This window comes from Pollachius pollachius (genome assembly GCF_949987615.1).
Source record: "Pollachius pollachius genome assembly, chromosome: 14".
In the NCBI taxonomy this organism is placed as follows: Eukaryota; Metazoa; Chordata; class Actinopteri; order Gadiformes; family Gadidae; genus Pollachius; species Pollachius pollachius.
The window spans coordinates 18,718,551-18,739,874 of NC_136947.1; the positions used below are offsets into that span (position 1 = coordinate 18,718,551).

The window sequence follows — 21,324 nt, forward strand, 5'->3', positions numbered from 1 at the left end:
AGATCCTTCTGGTCTACTGCTTGGAATTTGAAGACTAAACGGTGTGAAATATATCAATGAAAAGCTTCTATTTAATAAAGCACTTTAAGACCTACCAGATTAATGGCCCATGACGTTAAGTTGCCGTATATTGGAATCTCAACAAAGACAGGCTGCACGCAGAGACATTTCCAACTCATATTCGACAATGAACCGCACATAATAAGAGCCTATACATTTTCTCCCTCAGATGTATATCTCCTTAAATCTGCAGCGCTACCAGCATAAAAAGTCCTCTCTAACTCAGACGTTATAAAGGCCAATAAAAGGTTCAAAAAGGGGTCCCCATGTCGGCTGATTGCCCTGAGTCCCGTCCCCCTCTGGCCTCTCTGTATCTCCCTCTCTAGCTGGCTGGCCCGCTCTCCATCCGGGGGTCCTGCTGATTTGAGTGCACTTTGAGCAGTGTTGCACTGAGCAGCTCTAATCACTCTTCCTTCTCCCTTTTTTGGAGCAAGCTCACCAAACATGCTTTCAAGAAGACACCACTCCCTTCCCGCCCTGAACCCCCCCCCCCCCGTGGGAGATAGAGCTGTCCCCTATCTCCCACTCAGGCAACATGTGACCTTCCGCCCTCTGTTTTAACAAAGGTCAATGTGATCCGTTCCAACTCTGCTTCTCGGTGGACAGCTTTCTCCTTCGCGGTATCCTCCCATTGGGAGCCGTGCAGCCGTGCCTTTTGCTATCCTTTTTCTCTGGACTCCCGCTCTTGCTCTCCTCGTGTCCAGCTGTATTCGCGTTGTCGTTTCCTTTTCCACCCAAAAATACTTCAGCTTCACTGGCTTAAGAGAGCACCCGTCAAGAATTCGGCGTTAACCTTGTTACCAGTCTAGTACTGGGACAGTCCGGTTCTGTCTCAGTGGTAGGCCCGCTCCCCCTGGCAGGTGGAGTCCTGGGACAGAGCCACGTCTGTCTGGGACTTAAACTCATCACCCAGGTAGCCATCCTGAACACGGGAAACCCAAAGGCAAAGGATTAGGAAAAACTGTAGAGATTTTTTTTTCAAAGGGAAAAGATGCCTTTGCCATAATCAACTAATGTAAAAAGAAAAGTGTAACTAGCATCCGGTCGTCATGTGAAAAGCACTCATTACATACACAATGCTCTCTTTATCCTGCCCTGACATTTAAAAGGGCAAACAATTCATCTGCCCGATACGGGAGTGTGAAGCGGACCTGTGAAACCTCGGGCTGGGATAGGCCCGGCTGGAACGGGAACGGAGGGGACAGGAGCGGAGGGGACAGGCCAGACGGGGACAGGCCCGGCTGGGACAGGAGCGGAGCGGACAGGCCAGACGGGGACAGGCCCGGCTGGGACAGGAGCGGAGCGGACAGGAGCGGCTGGGACAGGAGCGTTTGGGACAGGAGGGGGTGGGACAGGCCAGACTGGCCCGGCTGTCTCAACTGGCTCATGTTGATGTAACCCTGGGGGATGGGCCCCTGGGAGTAGGGCTGGGAGCCGGGGTCCTGGTTGCCGCTCATCTGGTTCCCATGCTGCCCTCCTCCTCCTCCTCGGTTTCTATGACGACTGCCTGGTGCACCTCTGCCCCCCTCCCCCTTGCCTTTCGTGGTTCTGCCGCGTCCTGGTGAGACCAAACCTAACCAGAGAGATGAGAAAGTATCAGTATCGTGTCGCACTCACAGAGAGGTATGCTTTCGGTTAATGAGCGTGATGGATTTTTCCCACATTTATTTTCTATGAAGGCTGATCTCACATTTATTTTAGGTACATGAATTAGCAGGAGTTTGGTGTGGCTTTCTTAGATCTCTTTAAATCTAAATCAATCTGTCGATTATTAGGATATCAGTCAATTAGTGTGTTAACAGGGTCTTCTGAGTTGTTTTGGCTCTGACTGAATCCCGCATACCATACCTGTTACATTCATGTTACATGTAATTACGGAGTAAACTACATATATGTTTTATAGTCAAAACCTTGTTACATGCCTCGTGTCATTACTTGTGACCCCTGAAAAGTCTAGTCCCCCCTCTCTCAGGCTTTTAAACCCTTTATAAACATGACATCGCCGCGAAACAAACATGAAACAAGACGAACATCCCAGCTCTGTCAACATCAATATCTCACAAAGCTAGGCTGATCTTCTGTAAACAGAGTTGAACAGGGCCTCAGGACACAGAAAATGAACAGTGCTCCTAGTTGCTCGAGCGATGAGCGAGGTTGTATATGGAACCACTGCCAAACACTGTTCTGTTACACTGTATTCAAGAAGCTTAACCCTCTCTGACACGAACCTCAAAAACCGCTGGCCAGGAGCTCCACACATCTTCACACACACACACCGTGGCGTTATACTCCAAGAGTCCAAAAGCCTAACCCTCTCTAGAAATGTAACCCTCTCATGGACGCTGACATCAACTGCTGCCCAGGCAGTGAAATAGTGGAGCGAATGGCAGTTCACTACCATCCGCTCCAGTGGGTGTGCATTCTTTAATACATCCATGTTTTGGAGTATAACTAACAGCAGGCTCTCTTACAACAATGACACAACTCCACACCTTCATGTTACCAAGGCAAACTATATTCACATACCACACAAAATGGATGTCAACACAACTGAAGTAGTCAGACCAGTCTTCTTAGACTTCATGACTTCATCAGGGTCAGGGGCTTCATCACGCTCAATTTGCCGCTAAAACTACCAGTACGGATTCAGTCACTGGAATAGAGTACTGGAATTCCCCTCAGTGTGTTTGTGGGGCGTTGTGCGTACGTCATCACGCACTGACAGGGCCTACTGTATTCAGCTTGAACGCTGACTTAGGGTGCTGCATAGAGTCAGTGATGGATGATGTTGAATGTATAACGAAAATGACGGAAATGAATTCAAAAAGATATTACTGTTATCACGGCAGATCATATTGCGATAGATATTAATATTGATTTATGGTCCAACCCTAAAGGGAATGTACACGTATGCTGTATATTCTTAATACTGTATGACTATATAATATAGTACAGACCAAAAGAAGACAGCGGCCCCTTCCTCACCTGCTAAGGGGCCGCTGGCCTGTCCAAGGAAGCTGGTCTGGGGGTCCCGGGGGCACCACCAGGTGGAAGAGGATGGGGACGTTCACTGAGCTGGTGGGCCCGGCCCCCGCGCCGACCACGCCCATCTGGTCGTGGGTCTGGAGGTACATGTTGGCCGTATGTCCTGGGACACAAGGGAAACAGAGAGGAGGTTCCTCTGGCTGAACTTGTTTGGGGACGTGAGGACATGTTTTATCTAGATTTGGTGATACTGTTCTCTGAGTAAGCTAAATAACAACAAAACTACTAAAGTAGAGCAGACTTGCTGTAAAGCATTTTTGGAATTTGGTTAATATCCCGACTACACTCCAATGACCAGAGTCCTCCACAAGGCTTGCAGACCCATGCTGAAGCTAGCCATGTGCTTTTTGTTTCTGGGGAGTAGTTTGGAGGAAGGCATGGAGGGATTTGTGGGATTTTGTTGGATAATTTAAATGGATCCTTACCGTTGGTGCGGCGGCCCTAAGCAGAGCCCGGTATCAGAGCCTCCCTGGCATCGTACATGGCTGTGCTCATGAAGCGACCACCCTACAGAGAGGGCAAAGGAGAACGCTTGGCAATGTATTATACACATTAAACCACATGCTCCTGTAAGTGCCACAGGTGTTATTATCAAATGTGCGCAGTAACAAAGCACAGCACTTCCGTACAATGAAGTTGTCATGATGAGGTTGGGGTGAGAAAATAAAGGTAAATTAAAGTAGTACACACACACACACACACACACACACACACACACACACACACACACACACACACACACACACACACACACACACAAACGGCAACAGTTGCAAAGCACCCTTTACTAATCCTTTGGTCAAACAACAGGGCTGAACAACCTGTTGAGGTAGGATGTTCCTGAGCCACTGGAAGTCAAAGCCCTTCACACGGTCCTCTGTGGGGGACAAAAGCTAATTTGTTATGCAGGTGACACACCACTTGATACCTAAAGCTACTATTGTATTTCACAGTCAATAAAGAAAAACACAAAGGAATAACAAGGCCTAGTGGACATCCTTATCTGACATCTCTGATGTGGACTGCTGCTTGACATGAGCCAGAAAAAAACTATTTCATGGAATACCCATTAAGGCTTTACCGTCAAGGCACATAACGTAAGGAAAGGAAACATGGACCACTGATAAATAAATCATGAGGAACGCAGCAGAATCAATAGCGGTTTGGAAGCATTTTTTTTACCAATAATGCAGTGCTTCGACGTGTCCCGTGTTCTGCGGGGAGCCCTCGCACGAGATGCTGGCGGGGAAGGCGCTGAGGGGCCTGAGGGTGGTGCACGGCCAGCACCGCCGGCCGCTCACACAGGGGCTGGCCCGCCTCGGCTGCCTTCTTCCACACCACGGGCCCAGCCGGCAGTGGTCGCCCACCAGGATCAGCTGGGAATGGAAGACATTCACGTTAGCGCATTTAGCAGAAACCTGATACCAAAAGAATTGGAATATCATATTCTGAATAACTACAAAGCAGAGTTACTACAAAACACACTGCATAGTTTATTTCCTATGTTAGTATGTACAATTAATGTTGGTGCAACGTGATTATCAGTTTAAAACTGATAATCTAAGATTATAACAATCATTACCTGAATGTGAAGAATCAACTTTTATTTTAGGTCAAAGACATCCATGAGTTGTGTTTCAGAGATACATACTTAAGTTATCAGCCACCCCATCTAGCACAGGCCTGTTCCGTCTCGTAATACCACTTTGTACCTCAAGAGGCGACTGCCGTCACTGCAACGTCCAGTCTGCCCTCAGTCCCTCATGAGAGGATGAAGAAGAAGAAGTGCTGTCCAGAGGGGGTTTTCTCACCTCTTGCCAATCATTGTGGAGGTGCTGCCCCCAGATAGACAGGCTGACTGCAATGGAAGTCAGCCTGGAATGGAACAATTAAGGCAATGACGCCAAAGGCACTTAGCAAGGGGCCATTAACACCCCCTACCGCTCCCGGCATGAAAATGTCAGATAAGAGAGAAGGGAGGGGACTGTGCATTTCCATTTTTCTTACAATAGGGTCTGAACCCAAAATGTTCTTGTGCCGTGTTGAGGATGTATATGACTGCTGCCCCACCTTATACATTGCACCTTTGGCAAGCAAACGGTAATTTGTAATAATTTCCCGTAGCCTTTAGTATTTACATTTCCTGTTATGTAATATCATAAACGTAAACAAAATAACTTGTCAGCGCCGTTGCAATACCAGTACAGCAACCGTTATTGAATGACTTTCCTCCATGGGGATTGGAACATAATATAACCTGTATCCTGCATCTATAGCTCCCTTACTGACACATCCACCTTGTACTGGGGCTGTGCACCCGGGTTAACACACAGGATGTGGTTCATTAACCCGGGGAGCACGTGGGCTGTGCTCACGCCTGCCTGGCCCCCAGGGCTGTGCACTCTGGCTCTGTGGCCTTGGAGGTCTGGTCAATCAGGACGGAGCCGAACTGCATCCTGGTCAGGCGGGGGTCCCCGGCCCCCACAGACGTACATCAAGTGAGGCACGTCTTTTCTTTAAATACGTGCCTCACTTGATTACTCATAGAAACAGAGGCGAAGCAACATGGGCTCAAATCAAATCATAGGTCAGGTAGATGTAGGTATCTTATAGAGACGTACATGAGCCGCTCCCTCTCGGCGGTGCCTTTCAGAGCTCTGCAGCGCTACTCATCCGAGGACGACCGCTCTCTGCTCTCATCCTTCAGCTGCTGCAGCTTATGGAGCTCCGGTGCGCTGTGGACAGAAGACCCACCACACACTAAACACTAGGCAAACACACACTATAAATACTAAGGCTGTGTGGAATGCACATCATACCAAAATCTAGCTAGAGATAAGAAGTTGAAACTGCTTCGATGCTAAACTCATTTGCGATTTAATGAAGAAACGTACGGCTGCTTATAGATGATACTAGATGACCCCGATTTTGCATTGTCATATCTGTCAGACCAGTCCCTTCGTCAAATCATAGATCATATATTTAGTAAAATGTGAGGCTCAATTTGAGTTTCCACTGACGTTGGAAACTCATCAGGGTTTCCAACGTCAGTGCCTTCACTAAATGGCCGTCCACCTCTACAAACTAAAATACCCAATATGACTACAATGTGCATATCCGTTCTTCTCATCTGCATTCAATTTGACATTGGCTACTATAAGCCTAAAATACATAATAAGGACCATTATTATTTACCGTCATTTCTGTTGAGACTCTGTTCTGTCTGATTACGCACAGTATTCATATCCCATCATGAAAAAACCTGCATCCATAGGTCAAAGACATCCCGTAGAGGTGTTTGACTGATTAAAATGTAAAATACATTTGAATGATGCGTTTCAGCATATAGAGCAAAAACAGCACCAATCAATTAAGCATAGCAATGGAAATGCACTGACGGAAAGAATACTTTTCACCAGTTGGTGTTATGATGACAGCTGCTGTTGCCTCATTTAGCATTTGACTTTTTTTGGGGTAATCTTTCATCGTTTTGAAATACTGCCGAACTTGAGGCAGTATTTATTCTTCCTTGGCATTTTGTAACCTTCTAGACCAGCCTTTCTCAAACTTAGGGGGCTTGTTTTTATTAGGTTGCCAATTGGCAGAGTAAGATGCATAACTATGCTGTGATATGAATTCATCCTAATTAAAATAGAAGTGTTCTTTTGTGCGACGGTGGACTGTTCAGTTCAGATGCAGACTAAGACTTAAGACTTTTTGATTTTGCAAAGAGACCTTCAATAGGCAGTGTTTTGACAGTGGAAAAGTAAGTCAGTCAAGGTGTATTTGTTTGTCACACAAAACAAACATTTGATCTTTTCTTTTGCGTCTGTTAGTTGTGAGTAGTGTGTTGCTAGCTAGCTTATATTACTTGTATTTTCAAGTGAATCGTAAACATGAAGAATAGAGAGGTTCAAAAATAAACAAAATACAAAGTATATCCTTGCGAATCATTACATTGACAAATGTATGGCAATGGTATTAAGATCTCAGTCATGCTAGTCTTGGTAACACTTGTCCTTTCAATGCAACCATTAAATCGAGGGGACATTATAACCACGGCCTGTGCATACACAGAGCCTGCCAGCACTGTCCTCCATCTATTAAGCAGGTATACACCATTAGACACACTGGGACTCGACATACGAAAACAACATATAGCCTGCATAAGCTGCTATTGAAATGTACATTGTTTGTGAATACACCACCAGCAGCACTGTGTTTGTGCTGTGTGTGTGCACTCTGCTACATATTTGACCGTTTTGACAATTTCCTGGCGGGCAGTCGTATTGTAAAGCTTGTTGGTTGTGTTGGGAGCTCAGCCTACCTGGGCACTAAACCATGGCAAACAAACCTTTTTCAGCCAGCCGCTCAACTACCATGCATGACGCACAACGGCAAAGGCACTTGACTTTTAATCCCATTTTAAAATGCATGTTCATACAATATTATGGCCCTCCGAGCAGGTCAGGTCAGCATCGTCTTTAAAGAAGTCAGTAACACTGAATCTGAATGTTGATAAATGTTGGGGTTTAAGGCTGAGGGACAAAGTGAGGGGAAAAGAATTTGGAGAGTTGAGGGGGAGACAAATAGAAAGGAGAGCAGAACATGTTGGTTCATTTAAAAGTGTTAAAAGAAAATGTTATTTGAATATTTTACAAGATGTTTATGAAGAGCTTTATATTATGCTCAGCAGATTTGAGTATTGGTGTGATTGTGTTTCTGTTCTGTATACATTATATAAACTCCCAACTTCAGCTGACATAGTGGGTTTATTGCCTTACTGCCTCCATGTCCTCACTTTAAGTTCAGAGCGCAAGGTCCTAATGCAGTGTTCAGAAACGTAACGTCATACTCAGCATTATACAGATTATTGCTTAATGTACTTTTATAATGAAATAAATACATTTCATATACATTTTTAATTGATTTAATTGTTGTATTCTTTATCAACATTTTTAAAGTAGATGTTAAGGCAATTCATGCTGCATTTTGTGCGTTTGGGTTCCGAGGAGACAGCAAATTTCTCTTTTGGGTCTCGAGTTAAAGGAGTTTGGGAACCCCTGTACTAGACAAACACCCTCTAAGCCCTATCCTATTGGGCCACACATCTCACAGCAAACATCATCACACCGGGCCAAGCTCAGACACAGCGCGTTACCTGGTTGACCACGGTGCCTGGAGGTCCCTGGATCAGACTGAGGGGGCGCTGTAGGACGGTCTTCGTCGCATACACCTTAATGACAGCAAGTGGAAAATATGGTTTTAAACCCTGGTGGAAAAGAACCAGGTGAAATACAAAGGTAGGAGTCCACGGGATTACGCACGCACACACACACACACCGAAATCACACACATAGTAACTGAGGTGTGTTTTGTGTCTGTAAGTTTGGCAGAAGAATGCGAGGTTTGTTTTGCTCTGTAAGTTTGGCAGAGAAATTATAAAATAACCAAGCTCATGCCCGTTTAACTCATCAACATCCACGAATATAAGTGCAGGGAAGCCGTCTCAGCACTGTCGTGCCTGTCTGCTGGTGGTTAGGAGTGATGGGTGGTGCCGTCCCACCTGGGTGTGGTGGAGGTCGGGCAGGCCCCGGGCGGCGAAGCGCTTGGGGAGCGGACACCTGATGACCACGTCCTCCCCCTCCTGGCCCAGCTGGTGGTAGATGTAGCCCGACACCGAGGTCTCGTCCACCGCAGGGGTCTTCAGGGAGTTGTGCATCCTTACCGGTGGAATAGGACCAGAGCAATCAAAATCAACACATTGCCATTGCTGCTGATAGAGTAACACAAAACACTAAAATCAGCCACCATTAGGAGACAATGAAAGAGGATAGCTTGCTAGTGTCTCAATAATGTGTCACAATGACAGCCAAAGAGATGCCACGACAGCAAGACCATCCACAGAGAAGCGCATGCAGCATGCGTCTCAACTCACAGTTCCTGTCAAGGAGGCGGCTCTCCACACAGAGTCCACCTGGAAGTTAGGGTGGTGAGGCCCCTCCACCGGAGCGCCTGCTGCTCCTCAGCCCCATGGCGATCTCATCCCCATAGTCTCCTACAGAAGGTCAAGGAGAACCCGCAGAACCAGGGCCACAGTTCTCCTTCAGAACATATACCACATATATACACACATTGGCCCCCTGACTCATTCCCCCAATATTGTTTGCATATTTCTTTTAAAAGTAGTTCATAACAAAAAAAAAATATATATATATACACATATAAATCAATCAAACATTTATCAGGTATCCACTAATGCGGCAGCGATCAATGAGGGTAGACAGGGTGGGGCTAGTTATCTCTCCATGCCTACTCCCAAACCAGCCACAATCTGATGAGGTGTAGGGGCAAGGGAGTGGCTGAAGGCCAATGTGCACCAGACACGGTACGGCTCCAGTACGGAGGCCGGGCGTGTGCCGACACAGACCAGCGCCCACGTCTACCAGTGCTCCAAAGTCCACCGGCTGGAGATGCGGCATGTGACTTGTGATACATCAGTGCCTCCGTGTCAGAGACACTGCACATTGGCCTCAAGGGGGAAGGGCGTAGTTATGACCACGTGTGTAGGGTTACGGTTTAGCTAATGTCGGATGCATCAGTTCTTCTGTTATAGCAGAACTTCTCTAGGGAGGCGGCCAAGAACTTGGGAGAGAAAAAAAAAAAAAAGTGAAAGTATGGTGAAGGTGAAAGGCCCCATCACCCCGATTTAAGCTGATCCGTCACCAGACTTTAGATATGAATCTAAAGACTAAGTCTTTCAGCAATACACAGCCATGCCCTAACATCCAGGTCGTATCAAGGGTCTTTCTCCTATTCGTTCTACTTATCAGTGGAAACATAAGACTGTGGAAGGATACTGTCAGGGACTGTAATCACATGTCCCATCCCCTTCCAGTTAGCGGTCGAGTCCCCTTGGTACCTCAGGCAGATCTCATCGCCCTGCATCAAGCGAATATCTGGAGAAAAGCAAAAACGTTACATATTCATTCAAGCTATATTTAAATTGTGCTTCTCGTCATGTATGGCGGAAGTGATGTTAAATGTCAAGGACCACTGATAGACAAACCATGATTGGGACAATGGTGACGAGGATAAAAAATCAAAGAATTACCACCCTAGTCCGTCTTGGGAATGGAGAAATAAGCAATCAGTTTATTAGAGCCCCAGATTCCATTTCAACGTGATGTTGTCCTGGGTCTGCACGGGCAAAACACACTAAACACTTGAGCTGCCACCGATGGAGTCTAAATGTATAATGAAGGGAGAATGTATAATAATATGGGAGGCAAGATAGACCCATGGTGAGGGTGTTTGCATCTTAGTTGAGAGGTTTTTGGTTCAAACCCCAACCCCAACTCTGAGCAATATACCCTTCACTCCTACCTCCTCATTAATGAAAAAATTATAATCACTAACAAGTCCCTTTGGATAAAAGCACCTCCTAAATAGAAAAAAAGTATTCCATAGTCAATAAAAGCCGCCATTCGCAGGTAGGTGGGTTATTCATGTGCACAAACTCTTCTGGTACATATTCCAAATCTTCAACCGTTACATCAAACGGTACAGATTATACACTCGTTAACACAGCCTGCATACAGTTAGAAGTGTGTATCCACAGTGGTGTGTGTGTGAGTATGTGTATGTGCCTGTGTGTGCCAGCGTGTGTGTGTGCCCATGTGTGTGTATGTGTGTGTGCTCATGCCTGTGCCTGTGTGTGTGTGTGTGTGTGTGCCGTGTGTGTGTGTGCGCCCGTTTGTGTGTGTTTGTGCCTGTGTGTGTGTGTGTGTGTGTGTGTGTGCCCGTGCCCTTGTGCGTGTGTGTGTGTGTGTGTGTATGTGTGTGTGCGCCCGTTTGTGTGTGTTTGTGCCTGTGTGTGCGTGTGCGTGTGCGTGTCCGTGTGTGTGTGTGTGTACCTTCCAGAGTTCCTCCAGCGTGTGGATCTGCTGGGCGGTGACCTGGCGTGTGCAGAGCTGCTCCTGCTCCGAGGGGAACTTCACCAGCCAGGACAGGCACAGCGGTCCTGGATGAGCGCCTGGGAGCCGTCCCAGTGGAGGTCCTTCAGGCTGCTCTGGCTGGCACACGGCTGCCTGCGCACAACACAACAATTGCTACATGGAAAGAGTTGTTGTTTTATTACCTCTCAAACACATTAAATTCACTACATAAGCAGGTCGGTTGAACGTTGTTCATCGTAGCATTAGTGCTTACTGAAACGACTACACATAAATAACAAAATGTCAAAGTGATGACACTGCTCTGTTTGCTTGTGTGTAACTATTGTATGACATTACTATGTTAAACATTGTGCCCTCTGGTTGTTTTGAAAAGTGTTTATGTATCAAATGAATTCTTAAAAAAACAACTTATTTTTGATCTCTCAACGACTCTCTCTCACACACACACATACACACACACACACACACAAACACACACACGTTGTTGATTGTATCATGACGAACATGGATGCCCATCACTTTGTAGGGCAAGCAAAAGCTTAAGGCAACGTAATGTTGCACGTGTAAACTGTAGTGTATTCCCCATAATTGTATTCATAACAATTGTATTTGGGTTCTTCAAAGCTCAGCTTGCATCAATCACTTATATTAGTACCTGATATGACGCTCCTTCCAGAGATCAATGAACTCCAAGCACAAGAAATGAACAACGCTTTATACTACACTGACATGAAGGTTTTGGAGATGTTGAATTATTGATATTAATTGCTGTGCTCCATCCTAACCAGCAAGCTTTATAAAATCGTCTTGTGTCTAGGTTTGGTCACACATCTTGACCCTTGAGCATACTCAAAACTCTGTTTGTGTGTTTATATGTACTAGAGTTTTCAACTTCTAGTTGTAATTAAATCCTTAGCAATAATGTGGAAACAAATTTCTGAGCGCATAATATAATAAAATTTTGCCTATAATTTTACAACATATAACATTCGTTCACCACAAATGACTCTTAAAAGCAGTGTGTCTGAAAGCAGCTAGTGTGTGAGCATTTGATTACATTATCAAATTTGTCAATTTATGGTAACAGGGGAAATTGTTCAATGAAAGTGTAGTATACTATGCATGCAAATCAATTATTAAATAGCTTTTACTGTTATTCAGGGCTGAAAAGTGCATTGACATTTTAAAATGCAAGGCAACTACTATTGGTTAATTAAAAAATAATAATCATCATTGTGATTAAACTTCTCTTCCAGTGTCCTGGCCAAGACAGGCAGCAGTAGCCTACAGTCACACATAGCATACACACAAAACATAAGAAAAATAAAACAACTAAAACAGTCCACGGGGGGAGGGGGGGATATTGATATCGCAAGACATTTGGGGAGGCTCAAGGAGTAGAGTAATATTACATTTGAGCAACAAAAGGTAGTCTTGTGGGGGACTCTATAGACATAATTCACCATACTGTGTTATTGACATGTTTTCGTTCTGTGTTATAGGGACACTGTCTCTTTAAGAATCACATGACTTCTGTGTTAATATGCCGGTCGGTGCGATGTTTGAATTTAATGGTTTTTATATGACAAAATGAATGACCCGCCGTTGCTTGTCGAGGTGAGAAATTGTCTCTTCCCCTATTCTATCGCAATTTCTACAGTCTATAGACAGAACGTGATACCTGGCAGAGTTTGTCGACGTGTTTAAAAACATAACGTCTTACCTGGGCAAGTGTCGCTTCGGTGTGTGCGCGTGCGTGTGTGTTCTTACCTGCGCGCGTGCCGATCTTTACCTGTGTGTGTGTGCGCGCGCGTGTGTGCGCTTCCGTGCATGTGTCGCTGCCTTTGTGTTGATGTGCGGTGTGTGCGCGTGCTTGTGTATGTGTGTGTGTGTGTAGTGTGTGTGCGTTTCCGTGTATGTTCGTGCGCTTGTGCATGCTTGCGTGTGTGTTCTCACCTGCGTGTGTGCTGATGGCGGAGCCGTTAAACGTCTTACCTGTGTGTGTATATATGCATTCACGCTTGGCACATGCGCACTTGAGTAATTTGAGTAACTGGTGCGACGGGCCTACTATTACAGTAGTAAGATGTGTGTGTGTGTGTCTGTGTGTGTGTGTGTGTGTGTGTGTGTGTGTGTCTGTGTGTGTGTCAGACCTGCATAGCACCACCACCATGAGACGGCCTTAGCGGGGATGAAGCCCAGGAGGAAGAAGTTCCAGCAGCAGCAGTCACCTCCTTGGACTTGGCCCGCACCAGACGATTCACAATGTGGCTGGACAAATATGCAGCAGAAGGTACAGCTCTGATTACACTATAAGTGATACATTGATGTGTAAACTATTATTCCCACGTCAATTGCAAAACCAGTTCTTGCATGTGTTGCAATAGACAACACGAGCAGAATCATGAATCCCACATTAGCTAGATAAGTAAGACAAAGAATAACCACAGTTAGACCAAAACAAAGCATTATGACTTTCAAATAAATACAACCCGCCCTAGACAGTCAAACATTCATATATTGTTTTAGTAATAACCATGTCCTTCCTTAAAATGTAGTTCAATACATGGTTTTGCACAGTGGTTAAATTGGGATTTTATATGTGGGGGGGCTCTGATCCAGAGGGGCCGCCGCTCCCCATACGCAGAGTACGCAGAGCCAAAATTAAGGTTGCAAAAAAAAAATCCATGACAGTCGTTATATTAGTACATTAAAGAAATTAGCATTTTTTATATGTTGCTTAATATGTACACTGTAGATTTTGAGTGTGTTTGATGAGGTCACATTAAGAGCTGATTTTATTTTCACAAAAACAAACAACAAAAACAATATGTCTTTAAGGTACATTGACATGGATGAAAACAAACATTTGAACAAATAATGGGCAATGGTAATCCCTTTGTTACTACATTTTCTATTTACACTGCATCATGTGCATCTAATTCATCACCTCCCATATGGTCTGATATGGAGATACCACATCATTACTTTCCCTTTTCCTACAGGCCAAGTGATCAGCTGACCTTCTGGTTGCCACCCACTTTCTGACAAACCTGGTAGGCTTCCAAGATTTGAGAGGAGGGCCAACCAGCTTAATGAACATCAAAGCCGACACATTCTCCACATTCAATCTGGATCTCAATGGAGTCACAACATTATTCATCTCTGAAAACCCCCTCTCACACTCTGCACTGCTGACAGAAATGGTATTAACGGAATGTCTAAGTGTGAGAAGGGCCTTTTGCATTGTGTCTGGTTTGTTTTTGTACTCACGGTAAGCTTGTTTCACTCCAGTGAAACCAACTTTTACCTGGTCACAGAGTTCCCTCAACTCACTTTCCCCATACATCACAGGTAGAGGGCTCGGCCATGTTTCGGGATTCAAGATGTTAATCTTGGTGAAGAGAGACTCCTCTTCACTCCTCACCATTCTTTCCTTCATGCTCTGGCATAAGGCCTCATAAAACTTGGTTGGGTTGATGACCTTCTGCCCTCTATCACCATGAAGTGCTATGCCATTGAAAGACCCTTGCTGCACTGCCTCACATGCCTTTCTATAGAAGGGGCCATTTTCTGGATCCTCACTCATGGCGGTAAACACATCAGTCCGTCTTTTAATGAGGTTCACTGCTTGAGACAGTCTAATGTCTCTGGCCTGCAGGGCCTCAGACAGGTCTTTGAGTTCCTCCAGTGCATCCATCATTAGTCCCAGGTTCCTCAGAAATGCATCCGAACTCAATTTAACAGCTAGGCCCGAATACATAGATCTCTCACTTGATGTTCTGTTAACATCTTGACCTGCAGCTGTGAGATGACTGTGGAGTGCAGCATACATCATCCAAATGGCTTTCACTGTTCGGAAAGATGAAGCCACCCACCTTACCCCTAAGACTCTACCGATTCTCCTAAGACACACACCAACCTCAGAAGCTGCAGCATCAAGTTCTCTAAGGTTCTTGGGTGACTGATGGTATAGGCAGTACAACTTGTCAAGGAAAGCTGTAAAGTGGTTGGTCTCAGTGCATGTCTTCACAGCATCTGACACGGACAACTCCAACCTGTGGTTCAGACAGTGCCAACCAATGAGACCTGGGAACTTAGTTTTAAGTTGTGTGTACACTCCATTCTTTTTCCCCACCATTACGGCAGCTCCATCAGAGCAGAAACCCACCAGACATTCTTTTAGAAAATCCTCATGAAGACCATGTTTTAAGAGGCATTTGAGTAATTCACCAGTGATTCCATCTGCTGTTGTACTTTCTAATTCAAGCAAATCTAAGAAGAACGTAAGAGGCTCAGAATCATGGACAGATGTTCTGAGGTACACAATGAGACACGATTTCTTACTGAATGAGGTGCTTTCATCCACAATAACTGTGAGCTTTGGCTGAGTCTGTTTAATACTATTCAGTAATGCCTGTCTCATCTCTACAGATATGAAATGCACTATGTCTGCACATGTGACATTGGAATGGAGTACACGGCCAACATTTGCACCATTCATCCTCTGTAGCTCTACTAGGTTAGGATGATCAGAGTAAGGCCTGTTGCCCTTTGCCAGGTAGTACGCTGTTCTAAAGACATTGTGAGTTGATGCTAAAATTTCACCTTGTGTTTTCAAAAAACTTGACTCAAGAGCTTGCTCACCTTGTTTTTTCAGTATATCTTCTGCAATTTTGTGACTTTGGGAGGCACTATGTTCATTTATTTTTTTTCTTAAAGATTTCATTTGCTTCTCTGTACTACTGCCATATGGACCTACTCTGCAGTTTTGCCATTCACTGGAAAATGTGTATCTGAGTTTACCTGTTCTCTCTGCCCCAAGTGATGATGCCACACTGCATGTTTCACATCCCAATTTTTTATTTTTTGCCACAAGAAATGGGTAGGTTTTTTTAAAATAATCATATTGCTGTCTCTTCCAGCAGTCAGGGAAGTTGTCAGTTGCACCTACATGCTGATCTGCACCTGTCCCTCCCGGTCCATCCTCAGCTCCTCTGCCCGGTCCATCCTCAGCTCCTCTGCCCTGTCCCGCCTCACCTCCTCTGCCCTCAGTGTCCTCATTTCTGCCCTGTCCATCCTCAGCTCCTCTGCCCTGTCCATCCTCAGCTCCTCTGCCCGCTCCATCCTCAGCTCCTCTGCCCTGTCCAGCCTCATCTCCTCTGCCCTCAGCTCCATCCTCATCCCTGTTCTGTTCAACTCTGCATTTTTAGTTTAGTGGAGGAAGAGACAGCACTTAAGACATGACAGACACACTATCAGGATGAAAAGATCTAGCAACAAATCACAGCTTGGTTACAGTGACTTCTGCACACAGGCCTAGCTTAATTATTTCAAAATTATGTCTTGGATAGCAGCTGCCCACCTTTTGAAGAAATCTGTAAGCTTCCTCCTTTTTGTTCCACTCATGTTTACCTTTTATCTCTGAAATGTTCACTTGTTGACTTTCACCCTAAGTTAAGAAGTAGATAGAATGTCTTTTAAAATGGTTCATATTATATAATGATGTAATCAAACGTTCTTTAAATAAAACACTTTTGAATGAATGAATGAATGAAGCTATCTTTTTCTTAAAGGCTAGCCGATAGGCTACGTCACCATCATGTTTGGTGGCTTTTAAATCTAACCTGCTGTGTAGCCTATATGCAAACATTAAATCACAGGACCTACTGTACTCACAAATAAATAGCCTAGGCAATGCACTGCAATTCATAGATACAAATAAGTTTGAAATTCATCCAGCTAGGAATGAGAAATGTGATTCGGAGATCGCATAGACTACTTGCTAAATCATTTAGAATTAGCAGCATTGTTCTTTTTAACTAGCGCTTGCCATTTGACATACCAGTAGCAGGCTATCCCTGCATGTCAGCCTGCCACACACATAAAGATTTTATAAATCTCAACCGATTTTTTATCTGTGAGAGACCCCACACATGAAGATAAAAAATCTGTGATTTAACAGTTTTGATCGTATTGTGTGTGGTGTCCTGCGATATTCCAAACACAGCACACCACACACATTAGGATTTGTCCCGATTGTCGGCTTCCCCCCCACACAAGACGATTTGACACCACAACGTTCTCCGCCGACAATCGTAAATATTGAACATGTTTAATACTTACGATTATCGGCGCCGACTGATTTCGGAGCCGATTGTCGGCCGAATTTCACTCTTAACACATCACACACTACAAGAGAATCTTATAAAATAATCTTAAGAGTTTAAGATAATCGGGCGATGTCTGTCCGTGGTCGGAAGGGGGAAAATCGGGGCAAAATCAGCCCGATTATCTTTATGTGTGTGGCAGGCATAAGGTTAATTTTTCCTGCTTAATGAAAATGCAAGCCCATATCTAATGATATTAGCCTATTGGTTTAATTTCGTTTCTCTTACCTCGCCATTCACCTGTCTACTACGATAATTATGTCTGATGATGACCGTTAGAATGATTTGACGTTGTGTTGTCTGATCTGGGGGGAGGAGGAGCTGCTGCGCAAGTTTCGTGCGCGATATGCCTACTTCTCAAACTTGCTCCAGATGTCTAGGCCAGCCTATCCCTACTCCATTATTTAGAATTGTGTTTTAAAACAACATAGATTTGCAATGGAAAAGTTGTAAATGAGTAGGACAACATTGCTCGTGATGGACTAGGCAGACTGCCAAAATCGGCTGGAGCTGATCTGCTGCGCAGAACTCCAGACCCGGCCGCTTATGTGCCGGGGCTCCGCCCCGGACAGCCCCGGCCCAATTTAACCTCTGGTTTTGCACAACCCAATGCAGGTTGTCATTACATTACAAGACACCTGCTCCACCCAACTGCTCCGCCCACCTGCTCCACCCACCTGCTCCACCTGCTTCGCCCACCTGCTCAACTCCACCCACCTGCTCCACTCCACCTGCTCCACCCACCTGCTCCACCACACTCCACCCACCTACTCCACCCCAACTGCTCCGCCCACCTCCTCCGCCCCCCTCCCTCATCAAAACAAGCATACGCACCACCAGCAGCCACGCAGACGGGTGCGCTGAAAAACCCGACCGCTTCTCATACATTTACTCTAGAAATAACCATTGGATGGTGTCAGGATGAATAAGATATATGCCCTTTTGAATCACGAATTCATCAGTACTCACGTGGCTATATGAGCCAACTAGTATCTCCGAGGAGCAGCCAGCCATTGCCTGATGCGCGGTTAACGTAACGCGGTATAGCTCGAAGATGCACCAGGAGCTATAGCCAATGTTAGCAAACAACGTCCACAAGCACACCCACTTGTTCGTCTGGTTGTCTCTGTGTTGGGTCTGGCTAGTCAGAGTAAAGTCGGTGAACTCATACTGGGAGCCCTGTGTTTCCGTTCCTCCGAGCCACTCCGCTTCCGGGGTTGCCAGATTGTAAGGAAATATGGCCCAATCTGGCAACAGTGTCCGCTTCCTCGGCGTCCCGGACGCTCATTCAAACTTCCACGCTCATTCTCTCCCAGAAACTAAGGGTATTTTGAAGCTATTATTATTAGACGTTTCGGGCAGTTATCAGGACAGATGTTGCTTAAGATGGCTAAAAGGAATCATAGTGAAAACGCGGTCTATGAGGGGCAAATTGATCGTCGAACGAGAGCCGTCTAGGCTCCCACTCCGAGTGATGACGTCACACCTCACTCGGATGATAGTAGAGCGAGTGGAGGAGCGCTCTGTTGTGATCAGGTAAAATCGTGCATACTATTGAGTTTGGGTTAGACATTTAAATTAATTATTAATTATCATAGTAGGGTATGTCAACCCGTTCGTCAAAACCAATCATAATCGCTTTGTTTGTTAACGTGACAGTGCTCACTTGGATAAACACATTTTCTAATCATTTGGCGCTGAGCAAATAGACAAAAAATGTAAAATAAATAATGCATTAGTAATAATGAATAAAACTTCTTCAATAAGCCTAATATGCCATTTTAGAAAAGTATGTCCTTCAAACCCTTCTAAACTTGCCGATTCTAGACAGTGATTGGCATCTGTAAAGCGTGCATTTAGTAGTGTTGTGGGAACCACCGTCCCATGATGTGTTCCAACCAGGGGCGCTGCCTGGCGGGGAAAAGTGGTACTGATTCTAAGGGCCCAGCCCAACGCAGCACGGCCCACGGCCCGCGGATGGCAATTAATAATATAATATATTATTGCCTTTTTTTTTTTTTTTTTGAAATGTCTTGAAATGTTTTTTGTTTTGAAAAAACAGTCGATAGATGTTGGGGGGGGGGGGGGGGGGGGCCCAAAATTAGAATCTTTCATAGGGCCCAAAATTCCTGGCAGCGCCCCTGGTTCCAACAATCTTCTTTTCTGCTATGATTCCAAAAATGTATCACCCCCTCTCCTGTGATGGCCCTCCCATGGCCTCTCCCAGTGCTAGGACATATGGGAACTTCGCCAGCGTACGTGTTTCCACTTATTGAACGCAAGCCATGTTTTCATTTGAGGAAACGATTAACCTGAGACAATGGACAATGACACTGGAGCCCTGATTACAGACTCCTGCATGGGCTTCTTCCAGACACTGCTTGTCCAGTCGAGTAGTGGAGAGAGAATATAAATAGGAAAAGACACATGGCAGCACTGGCAAAGACACAACCTAGACCACAGTTGTGTTGTATCAAGTACAACACAACCGAGTAAAATATAACCTAGTACATTTCAACTTAGTATAACCATCTTCTACGACACAAACTAGTAGAGTAAAACCTCAATGTAGGCTAACCTAGTACAGTACAGCCTAGATGTAGGCCAATCTAGTACAGTACAACATGGTATGGTACAACCAAAGCCAGGTTCGTGGATCATGGCTCTTCCCCAAAGGTTCAGATTCTTGATGTTGTTCGCTGGGTTTCTATTTTTGGAGCTAGGATAAACTCGCAGCTCTAGGGAAAAGTTGTACACAGACAGAGTTCCCTTCAATTGCTGTTTACACGTAGCACTAACCCTCTGTTTTTCTCCTTGAAGATAAGCAATAAAGTCACTTTTGGAACTTTAGTTTAGAGTTTCAAATTTCAAAGTAGTCTATCCTCATTGCTATCAACTATGTCTGCTACCCAGGTTGAAAGGAGAAAGGAGATTTTTAAGACAATTTCAAATAAAAGTACTCATATATTTAGTTGTCTATATATACAAAATACAGTAGCATACCAATGTGCAGGTCAATTCCAATGAAACAGATAAAGCATGTCTTAATCTTGTTATTACTTGTTATTACTAATCAATTCATTGATATATGGTTTGGCTGACTGCAGCGCCTCAAGCCATGACGTCTGGTAGTCCTCAGGAGCATCACTTCTATAGGAGGTTCTCTCACTCTGGTCCAACCCTTTCTCCACAGATATACACATGATGATTGTTTATTTGCTCACATTTTGCTGTGTACTTGTCATACCCTGATATATCATCAATGCTCATTGGTTCACACTTTCATGAACTTGTGGTCAACCATTACAACACATGTTTTCACATATGTCAGCCATGGTTTTCATCTGGGAGAGTCTAGAAAAAGAAGCGGTTGATTCAGCAGTCCTTTCCAGTAATAAGCACTTCTGCTTTACTCTCCCATTAAAAGATAGAAGAGTCATATTGTCATAACAGCTCAGCAATAACTAATTTGATTCAAAAAATCGTCATCTCTCCTTTTTCTGAGGCCTTCTTTCTCCATCTATCCTCGTGGTTCAGGGACCTGTCAGGTTGAAGTCTTGTCCCAGTGGGAGACAGGAGGTGATGGATATGAATGGTTATCATATTGGTTATCTTCTTCATTGGTTACTCATGCCTCACTCGAGTGGTTTCTGTATTTTGGTGTCACCCCCAACTTCTTTCTTTGCTTCCTTGACATTTCCCAAGTCTTGCCCTTCCTATGATCTGTTAAGATTTCTAAATGATCTTAACAGCTCTTGTAAAATATTGAGGACTTGTGCTCCCTGATTAGTTAGTTTCATCAATAGTGTTATAAATGATTGTCTGCATGCACTGGTCCTGGAACACACTCTTGGACGTACCTTTGTACTCTTGGCCATGGCCACGTTTTGCAATCACTTCTTGGGACTCACCTAGCAGTTATCTTGGATCCAAATGCTGCGTGGGTGGGGGAACTGAACAGGGAAGGTAAATAAGCTGGCTGATGGTTGATTGAGGCCCATTGAGAACAACAAAACAGTATAACAGTTTGGATTGTAATTGTTTTATTGAAGTAGTTTATCAGTTCTGGGGCAGCAGTAGCCCTCGTAGTT

At 44.8% G+C, this 21,324-nt stretch overlaps 1 protein-coding gene across 2 annotated transcripts; it reads right to left on the reverse strand.

The window, feature by feature from the left end:
* Positions 1-1,367: 1,367 nt before the first annotated feature.
* Positions 1,368-10,066, reverse strand: LOC307085482 (regulator of nonsense transcripts 1-like). 2 transcript variants are annotated; one of them, XR_013812373.1, is made up of 10 exons: positions 9,966-10,066; positions 9,044-9,163; positions 8,672-8,828; positions 8,267-8,341; positions 5,727-5,840; positions 4,288-4,481; positions 3,927-3,982; positions 3,531-3,612; positions 3,046-3,208; positions 1,368-1,633 (listed from the first exon to the last, which is right to left on the reverse strand). XR_013812373.1 is itself a non-coding variant. In XM_079750295.1 (5 exons), exons 3-5 carry the CDS (start codon positions 8,825-8,827, stop codon positions 5,823-5,825), a joined length of 249 nt encoding a protein of 82 aa, XP_079606421.1. In that variant the 5' UTR covers position 8,828; positions 9,044-9,163; positions 9,966-10,066; the 3' UTR covers positions 5,668-5,822. The 2 variants fall into 2 exon arrangements, 1 of the variants encoding a protein (XP_079606421.1); XM_079750295.1 differs by lacking the exons at positions 1,368-1,633; positions 3,046-3,208; positions 3,531-3,612; positions 3,927-3,982; positions 4,288-4,481 and having other exon boundaries at positions 5,668-5,840.
* Between the last annotated feature and the right edge of the window lie 11,258 nt (positions 10,067-21,324).

Coding starts and splice junctions, on each gene's coding strand:
- LOC307085482 (XM_079750295.1), bottom strand. CDS start 8,827: ATGCACAACTCCCTGAAGACCCCTGCGGTGGACGAGACCTCGGTGTCG. Junction 8,342..8,671: donor CCGACCTCCACCACACCCAG/GTGGGACGGCAC, acceptor GCTGTCATTAAG/GTGTATGCGACGAAGACCGT.